General features: G+C 55.7%; 1 protein-coding gene across 1 annotated transcript in view; it reads right to left on the reverse strand.

The window, feature by feature from the left end:
• Positions 1-1,546: 1,546 nt before the first annotated feature.
• LOC148135313 (aquaporin-10-like) overlaps positions 1,547-22,308 on the reverse strand; it is a 31,369-nt gene continuing 10,607 nt past the window's right edge. The window contains exons 4-7 of the mRNA XM_087984975.1: positions 20,201-20,338; positions 17,674-17,792; positions 9,594-9,811; positions 1,547-2,346 (exon numbers count right to left, since the gene is read on the reverse strand). Coding sequence (XP_087841101.1) covers positions 2,160-2,346; positions 9,594-9,811; positions 17,674-17,792; positions 20,201-20,338 — 662 coding nt within the window. The 3' untranslated portion in view covers positions 1,547-2,159. The remainder of the gene's footprint in view (positions 2,347-9,593; positions 9,812-17,673; positions 17,793-20,200; positions 20,339-22,308) is intronic.

The following is a 22,308-nucleotide window of genomic DNA, read 5'->3' on the forward strand; positions in this document are numbered from 1 at the left end:
CGCTGTGGGAGGGTCAGTGCTGAGGGAGTGGGCGCTGTCAGAGGGTCAGTGCTGAGGGAGTGGGCGCTGTGGGAGGGTCAGTGCTGAGGGAGTGGGTGCTGTGGGAGGGTCAGCGCTGAGGGAGCGGGCGCTGTGGGAGGGTCAGCGCTGAGGGAGTGGGTGCTGTGGGAGGGTCAGCATCGAGGGAGTGGGCATTGTGTAGGGTCAGCGCTGAAGGAGCGGGCGCTGTCAGAGGGTCAGCATCGAGGGAGTGGGCGTTGTGTAGGGTCAGCGCTGAGGGAGCGGGTGCTGTCAGAGGGTCAGCATCGAGGGAGTGGGCGTTGTGTAGGGTCAGCGCTGAGGGAGCGGGCACTGTCGGAGGGTCAGCGCTGAGGGATTGGGCGCTGTCGGAGGGTCAGCGCTGAGGGAGCGGGCGCTGTGGGAGGGTCAGCACTGTGGGAGGGTCAGCGCTGAGGGAGCGGGCGCTGTGGGAGGGTCAGCGCTGAGGGAGCGGGCACTGTCGGAGGGTCAGTGCAGAGTCAGAGGGTGTTGTCGAATGGTCAGCGCTGAGGGAGCGGGCGCTGTGGGAGGGTCAGCGCTGAGGGAGCGGGCGCTGAGGGAGCGGGCACTGTCGGAGGGTCAGCGCTGAGGGGGCAGGCTCTGTCGGAGGGTCAGTGCTGAGGGAGCGGGCGCTGTGGGAGGGTCAGCGCTGAGGGGGCGGGCGCTGTCGGAGGGTCAGTGCTGAGGGAGCGGGTGCTGTGGGAGGGTCAGCACTGTGGGAGTGGGTGCTGTGGGAGGGTCAGCACTGAGGGGGCGGGCGCTGTCGGAGGGTCAGCACTGAGGGGGCGGGTGCTGTGGGAGGGTCAGTGCTGAGGGAGCAGGCGCTGTCGGAGGGTCAGTGCTGAGGGAGTGGGCGTTGTGGGAGGGTCAGCGCTGAGGGAGAGGGCGCTGTCGGAGGGTCAGTACTGAGGGAGTGGGCGCTTTAAGAGGGTCAGTGCTGAGGGAGTGGGCGTTGTGAGAGGGTCAGCGCTGAGGGAGTGGGCACTGTCGGAGGGTCAGTGCTGTGGGAGTGGGCGTTGTGAGAGGGTCAGCGCTGAGGGAGTGGGCACTGTCGGAGGGTCAGTGCTGTGGGAGTGGGCGTTGTGAGAGGGTCAGCGCTGAGGGAGTGGGCACTGTTGGAGGGTCAGCGCTGAGTGAACAGCCAAAAATATTTTCTGTTTGTGGAACCTTGCTGTGCGGAAACCGTCACAATATCGCAATTTGAGAAAGAAATGACCAAACGGTGTGGATCGAACCGAGGCGCTATGGCAATGCAACTTCAGTCAAAGCCTGGGCGACTCAGGGAAAGGTCAGGGGCATGTTTTACTTAAATATTTTATTGAATCGAAAAGCGATAAAATATTTTAAATTCAATCATTCTTCAGAGAGTGGATTGCCCTCAAAATGTGCACCAAAAATCAACATGTTCCTTCAAATATCGCAACATCGGAACCTTTGCGTGTTGAGGACTGTGCCCTCCCTCAGTTAAGACCCCCCCTCCCTCACCAGAACACCCCACGTCAGCCTCCAAATTCCCCCGCTTCCCGCTCCAACCCCCAAATCTACTCCAGGATCCATTCGAGGCCTGTGGAGTTCCTCTTCCTCCCCACCGTTTTTCCTGCCCCTCCTTCCGCTCATTGGCACTGCTTCCAGGTTCAGTGGTGGCCTCAGAGAGGGTTGGAAGGAGCGAGAGCAGCATGGGGACCCTGTACCCCCCCACTCCTCACCCCGGTATGGTCCCCCCCCTTAGGGGCTGGCATTACACGAAATGGAGGCCGGAAGCTTGACATTTCACCCTCTACCCCCAACAGGCTTTTGTCGCCTCGTTAGGCCCGAGCTGGGTTGCCCTTGGCGCCGGTTGAAAGGGGTGGGGGTGATGGGGGGTGGTAGTGGGGGAAGGGGATTTGGAGGGTGTCCTTGGATCCCTGAATCAATGTTCGTTTTCGGTTTTGTGGAGATAGCTAAAGGTGCAGGTTTGTCATTGACGCTCGCTCGGAGGCCCCGCGGTCAAATAAACACCGGTGACATCTTGAGCCTGACGGGGTAGGCCTCGGTCACCTGGGAGAGTTGAGAAAACTCTACGGGCCTTCGAAAAGAAAATCCCCGGTACAGGTTGGCGGGGCCTACTGCCGGCGAGACTCCTAAACAGGCTCCTCCCCGGCCTCCTCTGTTTCAGCTTGAGGTTCGGCCTTGACGTCCTTCACCTCCTCTTTGGCCGACACGGGTTCCGCGTGGTGCAGTTCGATGAGGAGCGTGTAGGCCAGGCTGCCTATTACGCCGCCAATCAGGGGCGCGACGATAGGGATCCACCACCAGCCGTTCCCGGCTCTGTGGGCACAGACAGAGGGTTAGCCTGGTCCCAGTTGGCGCCATTTTCCCTGCCCCCACCTTCTCCTTCCCAAACCAGTGTTCCTGTTCCTCCTATTTTCGTGCCACCTTCAACGATTCAGTCAGAGACACAACGATCAGGGGTTGGATTTCAAACCTACAGGACGGGGCCCACTCCCTCAATGCTGACCCTCCAACAGTGCCTGCTCCCTCAGTGCTGACCCTCCGACAGTGCCCACTCCCTCAGCGCTGACCCTCCGACAGTGCCCGCTCCCTCAGCGCTGACTCTCCGACAGCACCCGCTCCCTCAGCACTGACCCTCCGACAGTGCCCACTCCCTCAGCACTGACCCTCCGACAGCGCCCGCTCCCTCAGCACTGACCCTCCAACAGTGCCCGCTCCCTCAGCGCTGACCCTCTGACAGTGCGGCACTCCCTCAGCTCTGGCCCTCCCACAGGGCCCGCTCCCTCCACACTGACACTCTGATAGCACCCTCTCCCTCAGCACTGATCCTCTGACATTGCCCGCTCCCTCAGGGCTGACTCTCCGACAGCACCCAGTCTCTCAGCACTGACCCTCTGATAGCACCCTCTCTCTCAGCACTGACCCTCTGATAGCACCCTCTCCCTCAGCACTGACCCTCTGATAGTGCCCACTCCCTCAGCGCTTGCCCTCCAACAGTGCCCTACTCACTCAGCAGTGAGCCTCCAACAGTATGGGTGCTGTCGAGGGTCAGTGCTGAGGGGGCGGGCACTGTCAGAGGGTCAGTGCTGAGGGAGCGGGTGCTGTTAAGAGTCAACCACATCGCTGTGGGTCTGGAGTGACAAGTTGGCCAGACCAGGTAAGAATGGCAGATTCCTTTGCCCCTCACATCTCCTTGGAACTTTCCCCCTCTCAGCTTAAATGCATACTCCTGGTATTAGATATTTCAGCTCTGGGAAATGTATTCTAACAGTCACCCCTACCTGTGCATCTTACAGCCTTCTATCGAGTCTCCCCTCAGACTCCCAGAGAAAGCAATCCGGGATTTTCTAGCTTCTCCTTGTAGCTCACGCCCCCTTAATCCAGGTAGCTCCCTGGTAAACCCTGTTCTGCACCCTCTCCACAACCTCCCTGTTAATGTGGCGCCCAGAATTGAACGCAGTGCTGCCTTCAAACCAATACTTTTTGTATTTCCCCCCCTGAACTGTTTGTATAAATGCTGTTGTTGGAGTCTGTGTGGCTGCTCGCGCGGGTTCTGTTAACGTTCCCAGAGTTCCTGTTTTAAAATCGCCAACTCAACCCGTATGTCATGTCAATTTGATTTCCTCCTCCGAGGCAGACTATATGCAGATGTCAGCCGCTTACGTGAATTATGGGCAGATTCAACGCTCTTTCTGAGCAGGAGATATGCAAAGGGAGCTCTGATTATTGGTGGATCCCAGGCTACCACAGGATCTGGACCAGATGGGCCAATGGGCTGAGGAGTGGCAGATGGAGTTTAATTCAGATAAATGTGAGGTGCTGCATTTTGGGAAAGCAAATCTTAGCAGGACTTATACACTTAATGGTAAGGTCCGAGGGAGTGTTGCTGAACAAAGAGACCTTGGAGTGCAGGTTCATAGCTCCTTGAAAGTGGAGTCGCAGGTAGATAGGATAGTGAAGGCGGCGTTTGGTATGCTTTCCTTTATTGGTCAGAGTATTGAGTACAGGAGTTGGGAGGTCATGTTGCGGCTGTACAGGACACTGGTTAGGCCACTGTTGGAATATTGTGTGCAATTCTGGTCTCCCTGCTATAGGAAGGATGTTGTGAAACTTGAAAGGGTTCAGAAAAGATTTACAAGGCTGTTGCCAGGGTTGGAGGATTTGAGCTACAGGGAGAGGCTGAACATGCTGGGGCTGTTTCCCTGGAAGGTCAGAGGCTGAGGGGTGACCTTATAGAGGTTTATAAAATTATGAGGGGCATGGATAGGGTAAATAGGCAAAGTCTTTTCCCTGGGGTGGGGGAGTCCAGAACTAGAGGGTCATAGGTTTAGGGTGAGAGGGGAAAGATATAAAAGAGACCTAAGGGGCAACTTTTTCATACAGAGGATGGTATGGGTTTGGAATGAGCTGTCAGAGGAAGTGGTGGAGGCTGGTACAATCACAACATTTAAGAGGCATTTGGATGGGTATATGAATAGGAAGGGTTTGGAGGGATATGGGCCGGGTGCTGGCAGGTGGGACTCGATTGGGTTGGGATATCTGGTCAGCATTGTCGGGTTGGACCGAAGGGTCTGTTTCCGAGCAGTACATCTCTATGACTCTATAAATGGCTATGTGACGTCAATCTGTAAGTCTGTTTATGGGCGGCATGGTGGCTCAATGGTTAGCACTGCAGCCTCACGGCGCCAGGCACCCGGGTTCGATTTTCCCCCTTGGAGCGACTGTCTGTGTGGGGTTTGCACATTCTCTACACCCCCCCCCCCCCCCCAACCCCCGTGTCTGTGTGGGTTTCCACCGGGTGCTCCAGTTTTCTCCCACAATCCAAAGATGTGCAGGTTAGGGTGGATTGGCCATTCTAAATTGTCCCATAGTGCCCAGGGATGTGCAGGTTAGGGTGGATTGGCCGTGCTAAATTGTCCTGTAGTGCCCAGGGATGTGCAGGTTAGGGTGGATTGGCCATGCTAAATTGTCCCATAGTGCCCAGGGATGTGCAGGTTAGGGTGGATTGGCCATGCTAAATTGTCCCGTAGTGCCCAGGGATGTGCAGGTTAGGGTGGATTGGCCGTGCTAAATTGTCCCATAGTGCCCAGGGATGTGCAGGTTAGGGTGGATTGGCCATGCTAAATTGTCCCATAATGCCCAGGGATGTGCAGGTTAGGGTGGATTGGCCGTGCTAAATTGTCCCATAGTGCCCAGGGATGTGCAGGTTAGGGTGGATTGGCCATGCTAAATTGTCCCATAGTGCCCAGGGATGTGCAGGTTAGGGTGGATTGGCCATGCTAAATTGTCCCATAGTGTCCAGGGATGTGCAGGTTAGGGTGAACTGGCCATGCTAAATTGTCCCGTAGTGCCCAGGGATGTGCAGGTTAGGGTGGATTGGCCATGCTAAATTGTCCCATAGTGCCCAGGGATGTGCAGGTTTGGGTGGATTGGCCATGGGAAATTGTCCTGTAGTGCCCAGGGATGTGCAGGTTAGGGTGGATTGGCCATGCCAAATTGTCCCATAGTGCCCAGGGATGTGCAGGTTAGGGTGGATTGGCCATGCTAAATTGTCCCATAGTGCCCAGGGATGTGCAGGTTTGGGTGGATTGGCCGTGCTAAATTGTCCCATAGTGCCCAGGGATGTGCAGGTTAGGGTGAACTGGCCATGCTAAATTGTCCCATAGTGCCCAGGGATGTGCAGGTTTGGGTGGATTGGCCATGCTAAATTGTCCCATAGTGTCCAGGGATGTGCAGGTTAGGGTGGATTGGCCATGCTAAATTGTCCCATAGTGTCCAGGGATGTGCAGGTTAGGGTGGATTGGCCATGCCAAATTGTCCCATAGTGCCCAGGGATGTGCAGGTTAGGGTGGATTGGCCATGCTAAATTGTCCCATAGTGCCCAGGGATGTGCAGGTTAGGGTGGATTGGCCATGCTAAATTGTCCCATAGTGTCCAGGGATGTGCAGGTTAGGGTGGATTGGCCATGCTAAATTGTCCCATAGTGCCCAGGGATGTGCAGGTTAGGGTGGATCGGCCATGTTAAATTGTCCCGTAGTGTCCAGGGATGTGCAGGTTAGGGTGGATTGGCCATGCTAAATTGTCCCATAGTGCCCAGGGATGTGCAGGTTAGGGTGGATTGGCCATGCTAAATTGTCCCATAGTGCCCAGGGATGTGCAGGTTAGGGTGGATTGGCCATGCTAAATTGTCCCGTAGTGCCCAGGGATGTGCAGGTTAGGGTGGATTGGCCATGCTAAATTGTCCCATAGTGTTAGGTGAATTAGTAAATGTAGGGGAATAGGTCTGGGTGGGTTACTCCTCGGCGGGTCGGTGTGGACTTGTTGGGCCGAAGGGCCTGTTTCCATACTGTAGGGAATCGAATCAAACCCAGTGGGTCCTGCCCAGGCAAATACACTGCAATTGTAAGTTAATTCTTGCAAATTACGGAAACGGTATCTGCTTCTGATGCGAACTGTATGTTACTCCTGCGCAATTCCGAGCACCCTTATCCAAATTCCCTCCTGTTAGGTACGTTTGGTTCCTCAAGTACACACTGACTGTACAAATTCTCTGCACCTCTGAAGCAAAATGGATACAAATCCCACTCCCCCCCACCTCCCCAACCCCGTTCCTGCGGTCGCAACTCAAAGTGTCCAATTATGCAGGTTGTGTGGAATTCTGCAAAATCCCACGCGAATTCTGCACAATTCCATGCCTCCCAACGGGAAATGGGAGGAGGTTCCCTGAGATTGTGAGTGGATGATGTGCATGCAGATTCTATGTAACTTGGTACATCCTGAGATAAATACATGCAAACCGCCTGATGGTTATAACCATGTCATATTAAATCTGGCAAGTTACCTCAATTCTATCTCCCACATCCAAATCTAAAGTAAATTCTACATCATTCTGTGCCTCCCCAGGCGAAAAAAAAAACTTGCAAACTTTTGAGGATTGTAGGTGAACATTGTTAAATTGTGCAGGTAATGGAAATTCTGTCCGTGCTGTCTATCCAAATCACTACAAGTAAATTGAACGTTAAATCTAAGTGGCTTTTCGGCAGATTTGTCATTCCGTGATTCGATTCCCTACAGTGTGGAAACAAACAGTCCACTCCAAAAAGGAACCCACCCAGACCCATTTTCCTCTGATGAATGCACCTAATACTACAGGACAATTTAGCATGGCCAATCCACCCTAACCTGCACATCCCTGGACACTATGGGGCAATTTAGCATGGCCAATCCACCCTAACCTGCACATCCCTGGGCACTATGGGACAATTTAGCATGGCCAATCCACCCTAACCTGCACATCCCTGGGCACTACAGGACAATTTAGCACGGCCAATCCACCCTAACCTGCACATCCCTGGGCACTATGGGACAATTTAGCATGGCCAATCCACCCTAACCTGCACATCCCTGGGCACTATGGGACAATTTAGCATGGCCAATCCACCCTAACCTGCACATCCCTGGGCACTATGGGACAATTTAGCATGGCCAATCCACCCTAACCTGCACATCCCTGGGCACTACGGGACAATTTAGCATGGCCAATCCACCCTAATCCGCACATCCCTGGGCACTATTGGACAATTTGGCATGGCCAATCCACCCTAACCCGCACATCCCTGGGGCACTATGGGACAATTTAGCATGGCCAATCCACCCTAATCCGCACATCCCTGGGCACTATTGGACAATTTGGCATGGCCAATCCACCCTAACCTGCACATCCCTGGGCACTATTGGACAATTTGGCATGGCCAATCCACCCTAACCTGCACATCCCTGGGCATTATGGGACAATTTAGCATGGCCAATCCACCCTAACCTGCACATCCCTGGGCACTATTGGACAATTTGGCATGGCCAATCCACCCTAACCTGCACATCCCTGGGCACTATGGGACAATTTAGCATGGCCAATCCACCCTAACCTGCACATCCCTGGGCATTATGGGACAATTTAGCGTGGCCAATCCACCCTAACCTGGGCACTACAGGACAATTTAGCATGGCCAATCCACCCTAACCTGCACATCCCTGGACACTATGGGACAATTTAGCATGGCCAATCCACCCTAACCTGCACATCTCTGGGGCACTACGGGACAATTTAGCATGGCCAATCCATCCTAACCTGCACATCCCTGGGCACTACGGGACAATTTAGCATGGCCAATCCACCCTAACCTGCACATCCCTGGGCACTATGGGACAATTTAGCATGGCCAATCCACCCTAATCCGCACATCCCTGGACACTATGGGACAATTTAGCATGGCCAATCCACCCTAAACTGCACATCCCTGGGCACTATGGGACAATTTAGCATGGCCAATCCACCCTAACCTGCACATCCCTGGGCACTATGGGACAATTTAGCATGGCCAATCCACCCTAACCTGCACATCCCTGGGCACTATGGGACAATTTAGCATGGCCAATCCACCCTAACCTGCACATCCCTGGGCACTATGGGACAATTTAGCACGGCCAATCCACCCTAACCTGCACATCCCTGGGCACTATGGGACAATTTAGCATGGCCAATCCACCCTAATTTGCACATCCCTGGGCACTATGGGACAATGTAGCATGGCCAATCCACCCTAATCTGCACATCCCTGGGCACTACGGGACAATTTAGCATGGCCAATCCACCCTAATTTGCACATCCCTGGGCACTATGGGACAATTTAGCATGGTCAATCCACCCTAACCTGCACATCCCTGGGCACTATGGGACAATTTAGCTGGCCAATCCACCCTTATCCGCACATCCCTGGGCACTATGGGAAAATTTAGCATGGCCGATCCACCCTAACCTGCACATCCCTGGGCACTATGGGACAATTTAGCATGACCAATCCACCCTAACCTGCACATCCCTGGGCACGATGGGACAATTTAGCATGGCCAATCCACCCTAACCTGCACATCCCTGGGCACTATGGGACAATTTAGCACGGCCAATCCACCCTAACCTGCACATCCCTGGGCACGATGGGACAATTTAGCATGGCCAATCCACCCTAACCTGCACATCCCTAGGCACTATGGGACAATTTAGCATGGCCAATCCACCCTAACCTGCACATCCCTGGGCACTATGGGACAATTTAGCATGGCTAATCCACCCTAACCTGCACATCCCTAGGCACTATGGGACAATTTAGCATGGCCAATCCACCCTAACCTGCACATCCCTGGGCACTATGGGACAATTTAGCATGGCCAATCCACCCTAACCTGCACATCCCTAGGCACTATGGGACAATTTAGCATGGCCAAACCACCCTAACCTGCGGGAGGAAACCAGAGCACCTGGAGGAAACCTGCACAGACACTGGAAGAATGTGTAAACTCCACACAGACAGTTGCCCGAGGCTGTGAATTGAAGCTGGGACCCTGGTGCTGTGAGGCAGCAGTGCTAACCACTGAGCCACCGTGCCATCCAGCTGAATGTGTGTCAGTTTTGTGCCAATTGCATCGGTGCTTGATTCCGTAGCTCCCCACTGTTGGCCTGCGCGGGGACATTGCTGGGTGCCGGGTGAGCGAGGTCTGGGTCATACTTGAAAACTTCAGTCCCCCAGCCAGCCACGAATGTGAAGAGTCTGGGTCCAAGGTCTCTCGCTGGGTTGATGGCATAGCCGGTGTTGGCACCCATAGCAGCACCGATGACGAGTACCGAGACCGAGATCAGCAACGGCTGGAGGAAAGCCGGGGCACCAGCATTTTTGGCGTCGCCGACACTCAAGACGCAAATCAACAAAACAGCGGTGCCAATTACCTGGGGGGGTGGAGAGATATCGAGTTTAGCGCCATGACTCAGGACACACAGACATCCCCATGACTGTTACTGGAAGCCACAATGGACCCCAGACCAGACCCCAACACCACCAACCCCAACACCACCAACCCCAACATCACCAACCCCAACACCACCAACCCCGACATCACCAACCCCAACACCACCAACCCCGATATCACCAACCCCAACACCACCAACCCCGATATCACCAACCCCAACACCACTAACCCCAACATCACCAACCGCAACACCACTAACCCCAACATCACCAACCGCAACACCACTAACCCCGATATCACCAACCCCAACAAAACTAACCCCGACATCACCAACCCCAACATCACCAACTCCAACATCACCAACCCCAACATCACCAATCCCAACATCACCAACCCCAACATCACCAACTCCAACATCACCAACCGCAACACCAACCCCGATATCACCAACCCCAACACCACTAACTCCAACATCACCAACCGCAACACCACTAACCCCAACATCACCAACCGCAACACCACCAACTCCAACATCACCAACCGCAACACCAACCCCGATATCACCAACCCCGACATCACCAACCCCAACATCACCAACCCCAACATCACCAACCCCAACACCACCAACCCCAACATCACCAACCCCAACACCACCAACCCCGACATCACCAACCCCAACACCACCAACCCCGATATCACCAACCCCAACACCACTAACCCCAACATCACCAACCGCAACACCACTAACCCCAACACCACCAACCGCAACACCACTAACCCCAACATCACCAACCCCAACACCACTAACCCCAACATCACCAACCGCAACACCACCAACCCCAACATCACCAACCGCAACACCAACCCCGATATCACCAACCCCAACACCACTAACCCCGACATCACCAACCCCAACACCACCAACTCCAACATCACCAACCGCAACACCAACCCCGATATCACCAACCCCGACATCACCAACCCCAACATCACCAACCCCAACATCACCAACCCCAACACCACCAACCCCAACATCACCAACCCCAACACCACCAACCCCGACATCACCAACCCCAACACCACCAACCCCGATATCACCAACCCCAACACCACTAACCCCAACATCACCAACCGCAACACCACTAACCCCAACACCACCAACCGCAACACCACTAACCCCAACATCACCAACCCCAACACCACTAACCCCAACATCACCAACCGCAACACCACCAACCCCAACCACCAACCCCAACATCACCAACCCCAACATCACCAACCCCAACATCACCAACCCCGACATCACCAACCCCAACATCACCAACCCCAACATCACCAACCCCAACACCACTAACCCCAACATCACCAACCCCAACACCACCAACCCCAACATCACCAACCCCAACACCACCAACCCCAACACCACCAACCCCGACATCACCAACCCCAACATCACCAACACCAACATCACCAACCCCAACACCACTAACCCCAACACCACCAACCCCAACACCACCAACCCCAACACCACCAACCCCAACACCACCAACCCCAACATCACCAACCCCAACACCACCAACCCCAACATCACCAACCCCAACACCACCAACCCCAACATCACCAACCCCAACACCACTAACCCCAACATCACCAACCCCGACATCACCAACCCCGACATCACCAACCCCAACACCACCAACCCCAACACCACCAACCCCAACACCACCAACCCCAACACCACCAACCCCAACACCACCAACCCCAACATCACCAACCCCAACACCACCAACCCCGACATCCCCAACACCACCAACCCCAACACCACCAACACCAACATCACCAACACCAACACCAACCCCGACACCACCAACCCCAACACCACTAACCCCGACATCACCAACCCCAAAATCACCAACCACAACATCACCAACCCCAACATCACCAACCCCAACACCACCAACCCCAACATCACCAACCCCAACATCACCAACCCCAACACCACCAACCCCAACATCACCAACCCCAACATCACCAACCCCAACACCACCAACCCCAACATCACCAACCCCAACACCACCAACCCCAACACCACCAACACCAACACCACCAACACCAACATCACCAACCCCAACACCACCAACCCCAACATCACCAACCGCAACACCAACCCCGATATCACCAACCCCGACATCACCAACCCCAACATCACCAACCCCAACATCACCAACCCCAACACCACCAACCCCAACATCACCAACCCCAACACCACCAACCCCGACATCACCAACCCCAACACCACCAACCCCGATATCACCAACCCCAACACCACTAACCCCAACATCACCAACCGCAACACCACTAACCCCAACACCACCAACCGCAACACCACTAACCCCAACATCACCAACCCCAACACCACTAACCCCAACATCACCAACCGCAACACCACCAACCCCAACATCACCAACCGCAACACCAACCCCGATATCACCAACCCCAACACCACTAACCCCGACATCACCAACCCCAACACCACCAACTCCAACATCACCAACCGCAACACCAACCCCGATATCACCAACCCCGACATCACCAACCCCAACATCACCAACCCCAACATCACCAACCCCAACACCACCAACCCCAACATCACCAACCCCAACACCACCAACCCCGACATCACCAACCCCAACACCACCAACCCCGATATCACCAACCCCAACACCACTAACCCCAACATCACCAACCGCAACACCACTAACCCCAACACCACCAACCGCAACACCACTAACCCCAACATCACCAACCCCAACACCACTAACCCCAACATCACCAACCGCAACACCACCAACCCCAACCACCAACCCCAACATCACCAACCCCAACATCACCAACCCCAACATCACCAACCCCGACATCACCAACCCCAACATCACCAACCCCAACATCACCAACCCCAACACCACTAACCCCAACATCACCAACCCCAACACCACCAACCCCAACATCACCAACCCCAACACCACCAACCCCAACACCACCAACCCCGACATCACCAACCCCAACATCACCAACACCAACATCACCAACCCCAACATCACTAACCCCAACACCACCAACCCCAACACCACCAACCCCAACACCACCAACCCCAACACCACCAACCCCAACATCACCAACCCCAACACCACCAACCCCAACATCACCAACCCCAACACCACCAACCCCAACATCACCAACCCCAACACCACTAACCCCAACATCATCAACCCCGACATCACCAACCCCGACATCACCAACCCCAACACCACCAACCCCAACACCACCAACCCCAACACCACCAACCCCAACACCACCAACCCCAACATCACCAACCCCAACATCACCAACCCCAACACCACCAACCCCGACATCCCCAACACCACCAACCCCAACACCACCAACACCAACATCACCAACACCAACACCAACCCCGACACCACCAACCCCAACACCACTAACCCCGACATCACCAACCCCAAAATCACCAACCACAACATCACCAACCCCAACATCACCAACCCCAACACCACCAACCCCAACATCACCAACCCCAACATCACCAACCCCAACACCACCAACCCCAACATCACCAACCCCAACATCACCAACCCCAACACCGCCAACCCCAACATCACCAACCCCAACACCACCAACCCCAACACCACCAACACCAACACCACCAACACCAACATCACCAACCCCAACACCACCAACCCCAACATCACCCACCCCAACATCACCAACCCCATCATCACCAACCCCAACACCACCAATCCCGACACCACCAACCCCGACATCACCAACCCCAACATCACCAACCCCAACATCCTCTATATTGGGGAGACAGGCCGCCTACTTGCGGAGCGTTTCAGAGAACACCTCTGGGACACCCGGACCAACCAACCCAACCACCCTGTAGCTCAACATTTCAATTCCCCCTCCCACTCCACCAAGGATATGCAGGTCTTTGGACTCCTCCATCGTCAGACCACAGCGAAAGGACGGTTGGAGGAAGAACGCCTCATCTTCCGGCTAGGAACCCTCCAACCACAAGGGATGAACTCGGATTTCACCAGTTTCCTCATTTCCCCTCCCCCCAGCCTGTCTCAGTCAAATCCATCGAATTCAGCACCACCTCCCTAACCTGCAATCTTCTTCCCGACCTCTCCGCCCCACCCCAATCTGTCGTATCACCCTCACCTTGACCTTTTTCCACCTATCACATTTCTGACGCCCCTCCCCCAAGTCCCTCCTCCCTACCTTTTATCTTAGCCTGTTGGACACACTTTCCTCATTCCTGAAGAAGGGCTAATGCCCGAAACGTCGATTCTCCTGTTCCCTAGATGCTGCCTGACCTGTTGCGCTTTTCCAGCAACACATTTCCATCCAACATCTCCAACCCCAACACCACCAACCCCGACACCACCAACCCCACACCACCAACCCCAACATCACCCACCCTAACACCACCAACCCCGATACCACCAACCCCAACACCACCAACCCCAACACCACCAACCCCAACACCACCAACCAACATCACCAACCCCAACATCACCAACCCCAACATCACCAACCCCATCATCACCAACCCCAACACCACCAACCCCGACATCACCAACCCCAACATCACCAACCCCAACATCACCAACCCCTTCATCACCAACCCCAACATCACCAACCCCAACACCACCATCCCCAACACCACCAACCCCATCATCACCAACCCCGACATCACCAACCCCAACACCACCAACCCCGACATCACCAACCCCGACATCACCAACCCCATCATCACCAAGTTGAAACTTTATTGCTGGAACAGCACAGCAGGTCAGGCAGCATCCAGGGAACAGGAGATTCGACGTTTCGGGCACAGGCCCTTCTTCAGGAAGAAGGGCCTGTGCCCAAAACGTCGAATCTCCTGTTCCCTGGATGCTGCCTGACCTGCTGTGCTGTTCCAGCAATAAAGTTTCAACTTTGATCTCCAGCATCTGCAGACCTCACTTTCTCCCCATCATCACCAACCCCAACATCACCAACCCCAACACCACCATCCCCAACACCACCAACCCCATCATCACCAACCCCGACATCACCAACCCCAACATCACCAACCCCAACATCAGCAACCACAACTCCACCAACCCCAAAATCACCAACCCCAACATCACCGACCACAACACCACCAACCCCAACACCACCAACCCCAACATCACCAACCACAACACCACCAACCCCAACACCATCGACCCCAACATCACCAACCAACATCACCAACCCCAACACCACCAACCCCAACACCACCAACCCCATCATCACCAACCCCAACACCACGAACCCCAACATCACCAACCCCAACACCACCAACCCCAACATCACCAACCCCAACATCACCAACCCCAACATCACCAACCCCAACATCACCAACCCCAACACCACCAACCCCAACACCACCAACCCCAACATCACCAACCCCAACACCACCAACCCCAACATCACCAACCCCAACACCACCAACCCCAACATCACCAACCCCAACACCACCAACCCCAACATCACCAACCCCAACATCACCAACCCCAACATCACCAACCCCAACATCACCAACCCCAACATCACCAACCCCGACATCACCAACCCCGACATCACCAACCAACACCACCAACCCCAACACCACCAACCCCAACACCACCAACCCCAACACCACCAACCCCAACATCACCAACCCCAACACCACCAACCCCAACACCACCAACCCCAACATCACCAACCCCAACACCACCAACCCCAACATCACCAACCCCAACATCACCAACCCCAACATCACCAACCCCAACATCACCAACCCCGACATCACCAACCAACACCACCAACCCCAACACCACCAACCCCAACACCACCAACCCAACACCACCAACCCCAACATCACCAACCCCAACATCACCAACCCCAACATCACCAACCCCAACACCACCAACCCCAACATCACCAACCCCAACACCACCAACCCCAACACCACCAACCCCAACATCACCAACCCCAACATCACCAACCCCAACACCACCAACCCCAACATCACCAACCAACACCACCAACCCCAACACCACCAACCCCAACATCACCAACCCCAACATCACCAACCCCAACATCACCAAACAACATCACCAACCCCAACATCACCAACCCCAACATCACCAACCCCGACATCACCAACCAACATCACCAACCCCAACATCACCAACCCCAACATCACCAACCCCAACATCACCAACCCCAACATCACCAACCCCAACATCACCAACCCCAACACCACCGACCCCAACATCACCAACCCTGACATCACCAACCAACATCACCAACCCCAACATCACCAACCAACATCACCAACCCCAACACCACCAACCCCAACATCACCAACCCCAACATCACCAACCCCAACATCACCAACCCCAACATCACCAACCCCAACATCACCAACCCCAACATCACCAACCCCGACATCACCAACCAACACCACCAACCCCAACACCACCAACCCCAACATCACCAACCCCAACATCACCAACCCCAACATCACCAACCCCAACACCACCAACCCCAACATCACCAACCCCAACACCACCAACCCCAACACCACCAACCCCAACATCACCAACCAACATCACCAACCCCAACATCACCAACCCCAACACCACCAACCCCAACATCACCAACCCCAACATCACCAACCAACATCACCAACCCCAACATCACCAACCCCAACACCACCAACCCCAACATCACCAACCCCAACATCACCAACCCCAACACCACCAACCCCAACACCACCAACCCCAACACCACCAGCCCCAACATCACCAACCCCAACACCACCAACCCCAACATCACCAACCCCAACATCACCAACCCCAACACCACCAACCCCAACACCACCAACCCCAACACCACCAACCCCAACATCACCAACCCCAACATCACCAACCCCAACACCATCGACCCCAACATCATCGACCCCAACATCACCAACCCCAACATCACCAACCCCAACACCACCAACCCCAACATCACCAACCAACATCACCAACCCCAACACCACCAACCCCAACATCACCAACCCCAACATCACCAACCCCAACATCACCAACCCCAACATCACCGACCAACATCACCAACCCCAACACCACCAACCCCAACATCACCAACCCCAACACCACGAACCACAACATCACCAACCCCAACATCACCAACCAACATCACCAACCCCAACATCACCAACCCCAACACCACCAACCCCAACACCACCAACCCCAACATCACCAACCCCAACACCACCAACCCCAACATCACCAACCCCAACATCACCAACCCCGACATCACCAACCCCAACATCACCAACCCCAACACCACCAACCCCAACACCATCGACCCCGACATCCCCAACCACAACACCATTGACCCCAACACCACCGAGACGGGGGTCAGACGTGGAGGGAAACGGTCCCCGTGCAGGAGCTGACAAGACCAACCAGTAAAGGCTGGAGGCCATTCAGCCCCCGCACACCCCCACTTCCCCCAACCACCATGGGAGAAGGGGCTTCCAAAATAGGAGCATCCTGGAGCATGTTTCAGACAGAGGTAAAGGGACTGGGTGGGGAGTGGGAAAGGATGTGGGAGGGTGGGCAGGAAGAGGGAGACCACTATAGGATACGCCATATTGAATGACAGTGATGGGCGGAGGGGTCCGTTTCCACGATGAGGTGACCGTCACAACCATGACGAGAGTCGATAGCCACTTACCTCAGTTATGAAGCCGTTGCGGACAGACAGGTACTCGACGGGATACGTCGCAAAGATGCCAGCTGTTCCCCTCGGCCCACGCACGGTCAGATTGCCACCAGAGAACTCGTGGATGGCATCTAGACAGAGGGAGCAGCAACATCATTCACTTCGCTGCTGAGGGAAGGGGGCGATGTGGGAGGGTGAGTGCTGAGGGAGTGGGCGCTGTCAGAGGGTCAGTGTTGAGGGAGTGGGTGCTGTGGGAGGGTCAGTGCTGAGGGAGTGGGTGCTGTGGGAGGGTCAGTGCTGAGGGAGTAGGCGCTGTCGGAGGGTCAGCGCTGAGGGAGGGGGCGCTGTCGGAGGGTCAGTGCTGAGGGAGTGGGTGCTGTGGGAGGGTCAGTGCTGAGGGAGTGAGTGCTGTCTGAGGGTCAGTGCTGAGGGAGTGGGTGCTGTGGGAGGGTCAGTGCTGAGGGAGCTGGTGCTGTGGGAGGGTCAGTGCTGAGGGAGGGGGCACTGTGCGAGGGTCAGTGCTGAGGGAGTAGGCGCTGTCGGAGGGTCAGCGCTGAGGGAGGGGGCGCTGTCGGAGTGTCAGTGCTGAGGGAGTGGGTGCTGTGGGAGGGTCAGTGCTGAGGGAGTGAGTGCTGTCTGAGGGTCAGTGCTGAGGGAGTGGGCGCTGTGGGAGGGTCAGTGCTGAGGGAGCGGGCGCTGTCAGAGGGTCAGTGCTGAGGGAGTGGGCACTGTGGGAGGGTCAGTGCTGAGGGAGCGGGAACTGTTGAAGGGTCAGTGCTGAGGGAGTGGGCGCTGTCGGAGGGTCAGCGCAGAGGCAGTGGGTGCTGTCGGTGGGTCAGTGCTGAGGGAGTGGGTGCTGTTGGAGGGTCAGTGCTGAGGGAGCGGGCGCTGTGGGAGGGTCAGTGCTGAGGGAGCGGGTGCTGTCGGAGGGTCAGTGCTGAGGGAGTGGGCGTTGTGGGAGGGTCAGTGCTAAGGGAGTAGGCGCTGTCGGAGGGTCAGTGCTGAGGGAGCGGGTGCTGTCTGAGGGTCAGTGCTGAGGGAGTGGGTGCTGTGGGAGGGTCAGTGCTGAGGGAGTGGGTGCTGTTGGAGGGTCAGTGCTGAGGGAGTGGGCGCTGTCAGAGGGTCAGTGCTGAGGGAGTGGGTGCTGTTGGAGGGTCAGTGCTGAGGGAGAGGGTGCCGTGGGAGGGTCAGTGCTGAGGGAGTGGGCGCTGTGGGAGGGTCAGTGCTGAGGGAGAGGGTGCTGTGGGAGGGTCAGTGCTGAGGGAGCGGGCGCTGTGGGAGGGTCAGTGCTGAGGGAGTGGGTGCTGTCGGAGGGTCAGTGCTGAGGGAGTGGGCGCTGTGGGAGGGTCAGTGCTGAGGGAGTGGGTGCTGTGGGAGGGTCAGTGCTGAGGGAGTGGGTGCTGTGGGCGGGTCAGTGCTGAGGGAGCAGGCGCTGTGGGAGGGTCAGTGCTGAGGGAGTGGGTGCTGTCTGAGGGTCAGTGCTGAGGGAGTGGGCGCTGTGGGAGGGTCAGTGCTGAGGGAGTGGGGGCTGTGGGCGGGTCAGTGCTGAGGGAGCGGGCGCTGTGGCAGGGTCAGTGCTGAGGGAGTGGGTGCTGTCTGAGGGTCAGTGCTGATGGAGTGTGCGCTGTCGGAGGGTCAGTGCTGAGGGAGCGGTTGCTGTAGGAGGATCAGTGCTGAGGGAACGGGCGTTGTCTGAGGGTCAGTGCTGTGGGAGCGGAAGCTGTCGGAGGGTCAGTGCTGAGGGAGCGGGTGCTGTGGGAGGGTCAGTGCTGAGGGAGTGGGCGCTGTCTGAGAGTCAGTGCTGAGGGAGCGGGTGCTGTCGGAGGGTCAGTGCTGAGGGAGCGGGCGTTGTCGGAGGGTCAGCACTGAGGGAGTGGGAAATAGAGCCAGCAAAGTACAATCAAAATTGACATCATATGCACAGGAAGATCCCATGGCAGGGTCCCTCCCAGATAGTGAGCCGAACCTGTAACGTCACCCTCCCGAGGAGCATATGGGGAAACTTGGCGATGCAGCTCCCTCCAAGGTCATGTCAACATGTCACGCTGCAGTACTGGCCTCTCGCCACTGGCAGTGCTGCAACTCCCTCCGAGGCAATAGCAACACTCCACTCTGCTGTACCGGCCTCCCACCACGGCCAGCGCTGCAGCCCCCTCCAAGATCATGTCAACATGTCACGCTGCAGTACCGGCCTCCCACCACCACTAGCGCTGTAGCCCCCTCCGAGGCCATGTCAACATGTCACGCTGCAGTACCGGCCTCCCACCACCGCTAGCGCTGCAGCCCCATCCGAGACCATGTCAACGCGTCACACTGCAGTACCGGCCTCCCACCACCACTAGCGCTGCAGCCCCCTCCAAGGCCATGTCAACGCGTCACGCTGCAGTACTGGCCTCCCGCCACCCACAGCGCTGGAACCCCTCGGTCGGAGTCCTCCGGGTGGCCAAGTCCTGGGATTGGGGGGGGCTGGCTGGCGGGTGCCCACTTGACGCCCCCTACCCGCCCTTGGCCACGCCAACGTTTGCCCCGCCAGCCTTACCGTAGTAGAGGGTGAACGTGGTTGCCGAGGCGACGAATGACCCCAGGCACTCGGAGATGGTGTAGAACGGAAGCTTTCTCCAGGGAAACCGGCCCAGGACGCACAGGCTGAAGGTCACCGCCGGGTTCAGGTGAGCCCCTGGGGGGGTGGGGAGGGATCGGGGGGGGGGGGGGGGGGGGGGGGGGGGGCGGAGGTGAATAAAAAAAGAACAAATCAGAAGTGCGGTGAGCTCCGCTTTGACCCGGCGACCATCCTGACCTGGGCCGACACAGGGAGGCTCATCCACAGTCGGCCGACAGGAACAGGAACCGGGCCATTCGGCCCACCATCCCCGTGCCAACCGCGACGCCTAAACCCGTTTGCCAGCACTGGGCCCGCGTCCCTCCATCCCGGTAAATGGGGTGAATGGACAAGGTCTGTTCCCCAGGGTGGGGGGGGGGGGGGGGGAGTCCTGAACTAGAGGGGCATAGGTTTAGGGTGAGAGGGGACAGGGACCCGAGGGGCAACTTTTTCACACAGAGGGTGGTACGTGTGTGGAATGAGCTGCCAGAGGAAGTGGTGGAGGCTGGTACACTTAGGAGAAAGTGAGGACTGCAGATGCTGGAGATCAGAGCTTAAAAATGTGTTGCTGGAAAAGCGCAGCAGGTCAGGCAGCATCCAGGGAACAGGAGAATCGACGTTTCGGGCATAAGCACTTCTTCAAGATTCCTGAAGAAGGGCTTATGCCCGAAACGTCGATCCCCCTGCTCCTTTGATGCTGCCTGACTTGCTGCGCTTTTCCAGCAACACATTTTTAAGCTACAGGCTGGTACAATGACAACACTTAAAAGGCATCGGGATGGGGACATGAATGGGAAGGGTTTGGAGGGATATGGGCCAAGTGCTGGCAAATGGGACTAGATTGGGTTAGGATATCTTGTCAGCATGGACGGGTTGGACCGAAGGGTCGCTGTGACCTCTAGTGTTCCGCCCAAGTGCTGACAGATACTTGGAACAAAAGCGGACCTGTCATTGCATCTGTAAATCAACCCTTGCCCTTCTAGATACCAGGGAAAACAACCTCCAGTTTTATCTCATCGCTCCCAGATGATGAGTTAACCTTTGGAACCCCAGGTATCACTCAGACGCATCTCCTGTCAAAACTGAACCAACTGTTCACAGGATAGGAAGCGAGCAACACACACCCAGACTCTCTCTCTCTCTCACACAGACATACACAAAATCACTCACACACACAAAATCCCTCTCTCTCACACACACAGACACATACACACACACAAAATCCCTCTCTCTCGCACTCACGCACACACACAAAATCCCTCTCTCTCTCTCACGCACACACACACACAAAATCCCTCTCTCTCACACTCACACACACAGACACACACACAAAATCCCTCTCTCTCACACTCACACACACACACACACACACAGAATCACTCTCTCACACACACAGAATCACTCTCTCACACAGACACACAAATCACTCACACACACACATATACACACACAATCACTCACACACAGACAATCAATCTCTCTCACACACACGCACACAATCACATGCACACACAAAATCCCTCTCTCTCACAGACACACACACAAAATCCCTCTCTCTCACACTCACACACACAGACACACACACACAAAATCCCTCTCACACTCACAGACACACAATCAATCACACACACAGAATCACTCACACAGAGACACACAAATCACTCACACACACATACATACACACAATCACTCTCACACACAGACAATCAATCTCTCTCTCACACACAAGCACACACTCACGCACACACACACAAAATCTCTCTCTCTCACACACACACACACACAAAATCCCTCTCTCACACACACACAGACACAGAATCACTCATACAGACACATACACAGACACACACACACACAAAATCCCTCTCACACATTCACACACACAGACACAAATCACTCAAACACACACATACACACACACAGAAAATCACTCGCTCTCTTACACACGCACACACACTCACACAGACACACACACAAAAAAAATCACCCACACACAAAATCACTCACACACACAATCACACTCACACGTTCACAAACACACACACACT

The sequence above is a fragment of the Chiloscyllium plagiosum genome, unplaced genomic scaffold (assembly GCF_037043375.1).
Source record: "Chiloscyllium plagiosum isolate Xiang-an unplaced genomic scaffold, Cpla_swu_hap1 HiC_scaffold_50, whole genome shotgun sequence".
NCBI lineage: Eukaryota > Metazoa > Chordata > Chondrichthyes > Orectolobiformes > Hemiscylliidae > Chiloscyllium > Chiloscyllium plagiosum.